At 49.9% G+C, this 10,741-nt stretch overlaps 5 protein-coding genes across 5 annotated transcripts; 3 read left to right on the top strand and 2 right to left on the bottom strand.

The window, feature by feature from the left end:
* Nucleotides 1-823: 823 nt before the first annotated feature.
* COCCADRAFT_112105 (uncharacterized protein) lies at nucleotides 824-976 on the top strand (the record flags this gene model as incomplete). Its single annotated transcript, XM_007720218.1, has 1 exon — nucleotides 824-976. A coding segment is annotated over one exon (153 nt), but the record flags the coding sequence as incomplete, so codon positions are not given.
* A 1,724-nt stretch (nucleotides 977-2,700) lies between these two features.
* COCCADRAFT_10082 (uncharacterized protein) lies at nucleotides 2,701-3,751 on the bottom strand (the record flags this gene model as incomplete). Its single annotated transcript, XM_007720217.1, has 2 exons — nucleotides 2,701-3,249; nucleotides 3,308-3,751. The coding sequence occupies 2 exons, from the start codon at nucleotides 3,749-3,751 to the stop codon at nucleotides 2,701-2,703; spliced, it is 993 nt and encodes a 330-aa protein (XP_007718407.1).
* A 1,357-nt stretch (nucleotides 3,752-5,108) lies between these two features.
* Nucleotides 5,109-5,315, top strand: COCCADRAFT_112109 (uncharacterized protein; the record flags this gene model as incomplete). The annotated part of the gene is made up of 1 exon (XM_007720216.1): nucleotides 5,109-5,315. A coding segment is annotated over one exon (207 nt), but the record flags the coding sequence as incomplete, so codon positions are not given.
* A 194-nt stretch (nucleotides 5,316-5,509) lies between these two features.
* Nucleotides 5,510-6,379, top strand: COCCADRAFT_31195 (uncharacterized protein; the record flags this gene model as incomplete). The annotated part of the gene is made up of 1 exon (XM_007720215.1): nucleotides 5,510-6,379. One exon carries the CDS (start codon nucleotides 5,510-5,512, stop codon nucleotides 6,377-6,379), a length of 870 nt encoding a protein of 289 aa, XP_007718405.1.
* Nucleotides 6,380-7,908: 1,529 nt separating this feature from the next.
* Nucleotides 7,909-10,458, bottom strand: COCCADRAFT_10080 (uncharacterized protein; the record flags this gene model as incomplete). Its single annotated transcript, XM_007720214.1, has 1 exon — nucleotides 7,909-10,458. One exon carries the CDS (start codon nucleotides 10,456-10,458, stop codon nucleotides 7,909-7,911), a length of 2,550 nt encoding a protein of 849 aa, XP_007718404.1.
* Nucleotides 10,459-10,741: the final 283 nt, after the last annotated feature.

Raw genomic sequence — 10,741 nt, 5'->3', positions numbered from 1 at the left:
CACGCTATCTGATGCCAACACGGTGTATCCCGCACCAGTGTGGGGAAAAAAAGCGGGTATAGCACTACTTACTGTGCGCTTTCCGGTGATGGGCGGTTGGTGTTGGTGTTGGTGTTGGAAGGGGGGCGGATTTGGCTCGATTGGGGAGGGTATGCGAGGAAAGATGGATGGATTGGGGAGGGTGTGAGGGAGATGGGCTTGATTCAGAGGTTGGTTGGGGTTTGTGCTTTCTTTTTTCTGCTTGGGGGGGGGGGGGAAAGGGGGATGAATAGAAGAAGCGCAAGGGATGGAAGTGTGTTAGATACTTTGATGATTTATCGTAAAAACCTACTAAAGGGTATGCAGACGGGTGAGGTGAAGGACTTATGGTCGTGACGCACTGCCTTGTTCCACCCATTTTGTGGGGAGTCTCGTATGAAGCACGGTGGTTCCTGTGACAGACGCTTCGCGGGTTGAAGCGAAGGGATGGTATACGACTTGTCTGTCTATGGTAGTATGGTCAATCTTCGCTGTATGTGTACACACATACATATATTTATGATCTATCGTCGCGGATTTATGTCCACTGTTCTCCACGCAGTAGACAAAGAAACACTCTGTAACTTGATCAGTTGCAGAACTGCTACTTGTGCATACACAAATACGTATATGCACATATTGCTCAGTAGCACAATTTCTAAACCCACCTTGTCCTCCACCGAAAAAAAAGCAGCCTCGTCCTGTGTAAAAGCCCGTTTTTTTTTCTCTCTCCCTCGGTCCCTCATTTTTTCGTCCGTCGCACAGAAGGGAAACAACATCGTAGATCGATATAATCCTCGCTTTTTTTTTTGAAGAGTCAACCCGTTCCCCACTCTCCCCTTTTCCTTTCCAAGATACTACTTTTGAGACTGTGACTGCCGGACGAAAATATATGAGACATGTCGCATATCCCGTGCCCTCCGCCCCCCTTTCGTATTCCTCTGACAAACCCCGTTAGTTCTCCTACCTTAACTCAACCCCTCCACATCTGTAATTCTGTAACTACGCCTTCGGCTCTTGCCTCTCGTACAAACGTTGGCAAGAAGTAACAAGGTTGTTGTGTCATTCTAGCTACTCGATATATGTGATCTTTGCCTTTGTGGTATCACGCGAATTCAGGCGCAATAAATGTGTAGAATTGCTAGATCCGACAAATTTATTGTAGCACTTTGCTCACTTGAACCAAACTACCTGATCCAGCCTCATAGATATAGATAGGATCAATCGATGAGTACCTATTTTGTATCTGGATACACTTACCAAGTCCCTCTCGTTGTCATGTTTTTCGTCAATAGGCTATTCTGTACAGAGATTTGCATACAGTGTATTTATCTGAGCTGGTCTATTTTGTAAGAAGCAGTTATGCAATACTGAGATCACTTGATTTGCCATTCTTAGGAGCTGTTTACTTCAATATTGTAATGGAGAATGTCATATTTTCTACGCGACTTGGTAAGACATATACAGTGGCTTTTCACGTGATTTGTGCACTCAGTGGGACGGCAAATTTATCGTTATATGAATCAAGAGTTTTGTCAACAAATCAATCCGGATTAAAATCCGAGGCAATCTGAACAATCAATCCATTCTGCTTTTTTGGGAAAGCTATTGAGCCAGTCCAATTTGGAGGTTCAGATTGGATTAGGTTTATTATTGGCAACTCTGATCTGGGTTTAAAACGATACTCATTGACTAAATTCATGGGTATAGAATTGGGAAACAGACTATTGGACATGGCTAGCTGGGTACACAACGGTAGACAGGGTTGTAAGAATAGGCGGTGTGATATGTGCGCATTCAATAACTTTGGTATAACTGTACATGTTGTTGTGTCTAGAACAATGTGTGGACCCCCCTTCTTTCATCCCGATACCAAGTGGTATCTCCGCGGGCAAAGAATCGGTACGATTATTGAGGTGATATATGTCTGGATAAAGCATCGGTACGACTATTGATACCTTGGTTTCAAAATATCACGTAAGTCTATACGCTAAAATCTATGCTTGTCGCATGTCTGGCGGTGAGGGGACTTGGACTTGTACATAGCAAGTGTATTTTAGACTGGCGATACGGGGCTATTCTATTCTTAGAAAGAAGATGAAGATCGAATGATATAAGCACGGTATCTGTTAATGGCGTATCTTCGGCTGATGTTGATGGCTACGGAACTTTTATATCCTCGACTGGAAAAAAAGGGACCGAGTATTTTTTGTTGAAGTGAGGTGGAAAAGGCTCAGTGTAGAGAAGAATACACGGTAGTTGATTCCGGGTATGCGAAGTGTATGAAATGATCTGGTCATCTCACAAGTACTCAAGAATCATGGACTAGTAGAGTTCTATAATAAATACCTAGGACCAATCATGCATCAAATGCAGGGTGGACCACGCATAGGATTCGAAGAATTGATTGCCACACAACTTGTCACCGCTCACCAAGCACCTTTGACAGTCTCTTTGTGGCCAAGCTTTTCTGCGGCGAGCTTGGCCTGCAGGTACATGGTATATTTGTACAAGCTGCTCTCGTATAGGTAGCTGTAGTCCAATGCCATGATCACTTGAACCACCGTTATCGGAAGCTTTTTTTCTCTATGTTAATACTGAGAATCAAGATAACAAGAAGGTCTGCTCTTTGCGGATATCTCCAACAGTCACACATGCGAGCAACTGGCCAAACGAATGAGCTCAACTGGTTCGCTCAAGATCCATATCCACAAGCCATGGTCCGTTCCGTGGGTCATACCGAACATTCATGATGCTGGCATTGACCATCAAAGTCTCCTTTCCAAACTCGACTGAAGTGCTGCTTCCCTGGCTAATATCCACAGTCGCTGCCCTCTCGTTTGCGGTCTTCCCACCATCAACATGTATGGTATCAGCTCTTTGGATACACTGTTCAGGTTTGATATCCAGTTCCCCGTTATTCCACAGCACTTTCTGTGCGCCCCACCCTTCATGTATGTGTCCAAAGCAATGTAAACGTGGTCTGCAGCGTCTGGCAGCCCGTAGGAGGTGTTGGCAGCCGACTAGCTCGCCGGTTTGCGTTGCGTCCAAGACACCAAAAGGCGGTCCATGGGTCATCATGACATCGATGTTAGGGTAGTCCGGGATAGGGTTCTCGGCGATGGGTTTGGCATATGGAGTGCATTGGTGGGAGGGATTGTAACGGTCTTCATCTCGATTGTAAGGAAATGCCCAGCCGCAAAACTCGGGCTGATAGGGAGATGCATAGACCTTGGAAATGATGTCAGCTGTTGTACGCGGGTCTAGAGATATTAAATCGGCGTTTTACCCGCAAATTTGCTCCATTTTCCAACTTGAACACATGGACTCCCTCGTCGAGATAAGTTACGCCTGCCTGCTTGGCTCGCTCACCAGTCCACAACTCTCTTGCTTTAGCCGATATTTCTTGATCATACTGTCTCCCGTGCATAAATCTGCCTTTTTTGCCATAATAGTCTGCATCTAGAGTAATATCGTGGTTGCCCGCAATGATGAGCTTCAGACTAGCATCGATACCCTCCAGCATGTCCAGTGTTTTCTCATACTCTGCCAAGTGACCAACCATGGTCAAGTCGCCGCAGTGGAGAAGTACATCGGCTTTGGGGAGCGGTGGACGAAAGGCTGTGTCATTATTGGCGGTATTCTGCAAGGGAGTGGCAGAGTGGGTATCGGATATGACAAGAAAGCGAGTTTTTACGTGAGCTGGTGCCGGAGATGTGATTATAGTCGACATGGTGGAGACGAGCCTGGAACCTGGGGGATCTGAGGTCTGGCGAGGGTTGGCGCGGGGTTGCGTTGCAACAGCCTCAAGAAGTGGTGCGTAGGCATCAACATGCAACCCACTTCGCGTACCCTACTACTACCACTACCAAGTAAGGTAGCAACATTACTTTGACTGCGCAAAACACGGCCGAAGACGACTGAATATCCCACACTCTTTTTTTCCATGGCTGAAGAGAATACAGAGTCGACTGTTTGCGCCCAAGGTCCTGACACAGTTATGCAATGGCCATTTTGTTGGCGACGGGGGCATCTAATTGCCAGGACGGCTAAAGGTGACATAGCCAAGCAAAAGATTAATAGTGCGAGAGCAACACGACGAGATGCACAGTTTCACAGGGATTGGGATTGCCATGAGTCTTGGTGCCTAGTCATCCTAGCTTTGGGCCTAAAAAGTTTACCCGATCGGGTTGCGTCGGACCAGTATCACGCCATTTTCACCAACTGCCCGGCCATCCCGTCGACCAAGCTGACAGCATCCACACCTACAGACAACGGAAAATCTTAACGACGTAAATATCCAATCCACTTCCCTTGCACTGTCCGGACTATTTCCAGGCCCTGCAACTGACAGCTACGGAAACACCCGCTGACACCCACAGCCCTCCATGTGGCGCCACAATCAGCGTCCCCAACATGCGCCTAGCCGCTTCCACGCGACGCAAAACTGTGACATCACAGGGTGTTGGTCAATTTTCCTTCTGCATTTGCACCAGCAATTCTTAGCAAACAATTGCTACTAGTTTGGACGTTCCCGTGACTAAGACAAGACTAGGCACAGCGCGTCCTCTACTTACTCAGCACTACCATGTAGCAGCAGTTTGCGCATAACTGCTCACAGGGGTAAGCGACATCTGACGAACAAACTACGTACCATGGTTTAGCAACCTTTTCAAGGTTGCTACCATGCGCCGCGAAATCACAATTCGACCGTGAGAGCTGCCGATATCCTTCACTTGGGCCCCGGAAGTGTTATTGCAGCAGCAGCACATTCAAAGAACTGCGCCTCGAACGCCATGACCAGTTGTTGAACTACTTGCCTAAGAAAATGTTTCATCCTTGCAACGTGAATCAGTGGTTCCGGCACCTCGGTCTCGGAGGACTCGCGGAACACGACTCTTGTCCGATTCAGTGGAGCATTGGGCCAGCACAGCACGAGATGCTCTTGTTACCGGGCAATGCCGATGAGGTGCTCATCATTCGACATGTGCGTCTCCTCCAGAATCTGGATGCTCGAATGCACTGTACATGCTTTACGAAGCATCAAGGGAGCAGCCAACTTTGGCTGGGCATGCCTGCGATGATTAATTGGAGGATGGATCCACAAGTACCTTGCGATTTTGGGATTACCCTACAGCTGCTCGAAGCGTCCGCACTTGACTGAACCATTACGCCGGAAATTGATTGGCCTACGACCTGAATTTCAGAAAGGTCACAAGCTACAATTACCCACCTCATTGGCTGTGCCGTTCTCGAATCGTCGATACAATTACGTTCTCGTATCTTTCTCTTATTAAACGCTTGGTTATGCCGACCCGACTGTCATTGTCATAGCTCGTTAATCCTTCAATCCCGGATAGTCACTACTTACCACATACGCTATTTTCGAATACCCACCACACCATCAATCCATCTCGACTTCATTAAGCTGATGAATGCCCCCAGAAATACGAGAGGGTCTAATACCGGAGACACTCCGCCAGCAGATACCATGCCATACTCGAATTACTTTGACAATCCATATCTCAGCGATGTCTTCGACCCAGGTCCCGACTACACATTGAACACGTTCTTCGACTCAGACAACTTCTTCAGTCAACCGACCACATCCATCGAGGGCGCCTCAAATACACAGCCCAAATCCCAAAGGACATCAGCCTCAAAGTTACCGGCGACTATACTGCCATCTTCGAGCCGTCAACAGTCCTACCCGCAAACTTATAATCAACCGCAGTTTGGGCAATTCGACCAATATAGGGGTGATTTCTCGATACATCGTCCCACACCACCACAAGCCGGCGAGCACGATTCCTTCTCTCCCACAACGGCGGCAACGACATCGCATTCCTCATCACACTCAAGCGACGCACCACACCAAGCCGTCTCCCCATCGCTAAGTCCCCACACGCTAAAGCGCGAATCACCATCATCGCCTGCATCAGCGTCGGAGTCTTCAACACCAAAACGACCAACCAGGAAGCGGGGTCGCCCGAGGATGAGCCGCAGTAGTACCGACAGCCAACTTGCTGCAACATCGCCTACTCTAAAAAGCCAGACTTCAAGGCGCCAGCCGCACAACCAGGTCGAACGCAAGTACCGCGAAGGGCTCAACTCGGAGCTCGAAAGATTACGGAGAGCGGTACCTTTACTTCGGCAAAATGACGGAACAAATGCAATTGGACAACCGAAACCTAGCAAAGCGACGATTTTAGCCAGCGCAATTGATTATATCCAAGCGATTGAGAAAGAGAGGGATGCGCTAAAGGCAGAGGTCGAGCAATTACGACAGAATCAAGCAGGCATGCTGCGGAATCCAGATGGGAGGAATCCGTCTCTGGACGAATATCTCATGGATTCATAGGCTGAAGCAAGAGGAGGAAAGACCCAATCAAAAACGAAAGAGATAATTTTTTTTACAAAGCCGTGTCATGTCACACAATTGTAAAAAATGGATAACGAGAAGGGGAGCAAAGGGAGTTTTTTTGTTCTTTTCTAACAAGAGTTAAGGGGAATGCTTACTACTGACCCATACGTGGAGTGTTGAGCGCGTATTCGCTGGATTTGTTTCTTTCCCATCTTTTCCTGGATTTCCAATTGCGGCATCGAGGCCTCGACCTGGAGTTTTCTTTCTTTAATCCTAGACTCTTGTGCGCACGTATAGACTATATATAATGACCCGTTACGACATATCATAGGCAAAATTTAATCTAGGGAGTTCTATTATTGGTCTTACGAGTTTATGAATGATTGGGGGTGAGAAGGAGCGAGAGAGAGAGAGATTCGTAGTTTACATTGCCCCCCCTTGCGCATAAAAGACAGGCTATAATAGCTCTTATGATAACTAACATTTATCAATATCCATCTCTGCTCTAGCGCAAACCCTTCACAAACACCGTGCAATAAGTCTAACACGAAGATGCCTATTAACAATATTTTCCTATGATTTATCTTATTACCCCGCCTTTTTTTTCGCGTGATGCGCGCCCCACCACGCACACCCCGTCGGATCAGCGAAATTGATTTTTTTTGCAAAGACGAACAGCGATACTCATCGCTTTCACCTTCTTCCTGTTTGCCTTTGTCCAGAACGATAAAGGATATAATGGTAATAATTTTTCAACCCTTCATCAATCGCCCGGCTAGCTCAATCGGTAGAGCGTGAGACTCTTAGTTATCACGCCCTCAAAGGCACGATTGTTTCAAAATCTCAAGGTTGTGGGTTCGACCCCCACGTCGGGCTTTTTTTTGCGTTTTGTTTTGTGCTTGCTATGCTTTGGTGTTTTTTTGTTTCTTTACTTACTCGCTCTTCCTTCCTTACCATGCTGTTTCTTCTTACTCATCCTTCTTTTTTTTAGCGCCCCCGTCCTAATGTATCAGATAACGGGAATTTTTTTGCGTTTGAATGATACTTTTTTTTTTGGCGCCGGTGCTTTTTGTATAGAATAACGGGGTAGGGAAGAGAAAATGAATGAAAGGCAGACGAGGGGATGTTTGTTTGCTCGTCTTGAAAACGAGGCAAGAGAAGGAAGGAGTAACGACATGGCCCTTCTTTCTTTTCCCCTCTACCCATGCACTCCTCCCTATTGCTGTTTTCTATTCTTCTTCCAATACCCAGACTCCTTTACTCATGACATGACGATCGATGTAAATGCTAAAAGGCTACTATGACTTCACATGCACGCATGAACACAAACATTTGCAGGCGACAAAACGAGACAACGTCCCCGAATAAACTCTGTAGCACCACGAACACACAAAGCAGTATCAAAAAGAAGACCACAGGCAGTTTAAAACTGATCATATAATATTCGACACTCTGGCCCGAACCTGACATTACTCTGAAACCTTATTTCATTTTCGTATACACAGCTGCAATGTTCGGGAATTACACTATAACTTCCTCCGCTTGCTGGCCGTCGGCGGATCCTCTTCCTCGGCGGCAGGGGTGCCTTCATTACCTGCCTTGCCACTATCCCTCTCGACATCTCTCCATGTGCTAACGAGCCCCTGGACAGTCTGGAACATGTCTCTTGCATCGTTGACCACGCCTTCTTCTCCCGGGTTGAACATGACGGCGTTGACGAACATGCGCATAAGTTCCTTTTCAAGCTGTGCCGCGTTGACAATGGCTTTTGGAGGCACATTGTCTGCTGTGAAGGGAAGCTCAATGAGGCCTCCGATTGCACCGCCGGGACTGGCAGTTGGGTTTTCTGACGCCGCTGCAGCTGCAGCAACTTGCTTTGAGCCTGCTGCTATAGCTTTCTTGATGGAAGACAAATCTGTCGGGCGCTTGATAATGTCATAATAGCCTTCTGCGTCTTTGGCGCGAACTGCAGTATTGAATGTAGATGCGTGCTTGTGGGAATTAATGTCGTACATCATGGGGGCTGTCATGCGTGCAAAATTACGTGGTGCTATGATAGATCGAGGAGGACCAGGCGTGCCAAATGATGTGTCCTCGGCCTCCAGAGAAGCTTCGCGGGCATTGCGCTTTCGACGCGTTGAAAGTGACGACATTGCAGCTACTCCTCGACGTCGGGTAGACATATGTGACGGTGTTTCGGCGGTAGCTTCCTCATCAATAGCCTCGACAGAGGTTCCTCGTTCCGACTTGATCCTGTTGCCAGTTTGCGACTCGTTGTCTGCCGCTACCGTATCGGTATGTGAGAGAATTGACTGACTTCTGCTTCGGTCTCGCACAGAACCACCAGCTCTTGAAGATGCAATGCTTCCGGGTCGTGTTCGCCTTGCCGGGGCTTTTCGTCGAGAACGTCCAGATCGAGTTTCGGGTTCCGCCAAAGATTCTTCCTCGTGGTCGTTGATTAGTTTGGAATTTTGCGGGGTTTCGGCGTCTGGTACGGAATCCTGGTCTGGATCTTTTCCTTTGCTCTTTGCCCTGGACTTGCGCTGTGACTTGGTTTTAGCGGGACTCTGATTCGAGCGGACTAGGGGCGGCACATCATCGAGTGGCTCCACCTCTGGACGTGGGCTTGAAGAAGTAGACTGTGTCCCATTGAAACTAGATCGTTTCCATAAACTCTTTGCAGATACGGGAGTTCCAAGAGAACTCTGTGGAGAGTGCGCGGTAGAAGGTGTCGTGAGTGATTGTCTCGCCTGAGTGACAAGAGCATGGATTGGGGGCGCGCCTGCTCTGCCAGTGCCGGGCGTTTGCAAACTCGCCCGTGGCGGCTGTCGGTTGTTCGTAGGTGTCGAGGCTTGGGGGTGCGGCGGCACAGCTGCTTGGTGATGGACACGCGATGGATCCTGTGGAGCAACCTGAAAGGGTGGAAGCATGAAACCTGCTTGGGGTGGTGGGTGTGGCATTTGAGGTTGTAAAGGAGGGTACGGCTGGTGTCCAGAATGGGGGTACGGCGCCCTCTGCTGTCCAGGGTGTAGACCTGGCGAGTGAGGCCCCGGAGGTTGCTGGTTCGGGAACTGCTGGTGCGGTGGGTGGTATTGCGGATGCGTTCCCGGAGCGCCGTACTGAGGTATTCCATTTCCGCCATAGTTCTGGGCTGGCGACCCTACAGCTGGGGATGGGGGCTGCGACGGGTGGCCGTCACGATGCTGTGGACCAGGCTGATGCTGTGCGTTTTGAGGTGTCTGTGCCTGAGGGAAAGGGGTGATGTTTGGATATTGAGCGCTGTTGTATGCTGCATGATGCGACGCAGGCTGGGCTTGATGTGCTGTTGGCGGAGGCGGCGTCGGGTGGGATTGCGGCGTAGAAGGCTGCCTCTTGGATTGAGATGGCGATTGCTGTCCATTTTGAGCAGGCGCAGGTCGCGGAGACTCAAGACCAGACAGCTGGGTGGAATCTGGGGAAGGCGCAATGAAAGGACCGCGTCGCGCACCATTCTGAGCGGGCTGGGGGCTTTGGCTCGGCTGCAAAGGCTTCTGTGCCAGATTAGGTGACTTCCGGGGCAAGGCAGGGCTGCGCAAGGCAGATGTTTGTCCGTTGGCCTTGTCCCTCAGTTGGTCGTCCCACTCTCCACGCTCGATGCTCTTCAGTTCGCGCTGCAGTCGCTCATATCTGTCCTCCTCGGCCCTGATCTGCTCGGCAATCTCGTAGCGGTACGAGGCATAGAGCTTGGTGACGAGCTTGGGGATCAAGTGCTGGTGCTGGAGGGATTCCTGGACGGTAGGCAGGCTCGGGCTCTGTCTCTTTCGCTTGGTCGGGCTCGCGACATCGCCGTTGTGGGAGTCGCTGTCGGTGGCTTGCTCATGCTCGAGCTCTCTCTTCAGGCGCTCGAGGTAGAAGTTGCGCAGGGCATCAGGACTGAGGCGGCCGGCCTGGAAGTACTTGTGGGTGGTAATGTCAGGGTTCTTCTTCAGCAGGTCGGAGATGCGGGCGAAGACGGAGGGGCCGACGCCATAGGCATGGAGGCACTGGAACAGCAGGAGCGACTCGAGGTTGGTGTAGGCAGAGACGCTAGTCGTCATCCCCCAGGCGTCTGCAGCGCGAGGGCGATGGGCGTGGGGCGGGATGGGAGCCACGGCGACGAGGGAGGGACGAGAGAAGAGGGCGTCTAGCGGAGGCAGATGGGCATCGCACGCGACTGGGGGGCGGCGGAGGGCGATGGGCGCGTCGGGCGGCGAGGCGGAGGCAGAGGCAGATGGGCTGGGCGGGTGGTTTGATGAGGAAATTATTCTTCGCAAGAGCTTCGTCGGCGCTGCCTCTCGCACGGCAGCACAGCAGCAGCCCGGCCCTGGCGGCGCGCCAATC

This window comes from Bipolaris zeicola, assembly GCF_000523435.1.
Source record: "Bipolaris zeicola 26-R-13 unplaced genomic scaffold scaffold_423, whole genome shotgun sequence".
NCBI lineage: Eukaryota > Fungi > Ascomycota > Dothideomycetes > Pleosporales > Pleosporaceae > Bipolaris > Bipolaris zeicola.
The sequence above is the reverse complement of the archived record's forward strand: the minus strand, read 5'-3'. Positions and strand labels throughout refer to the sequence as shown.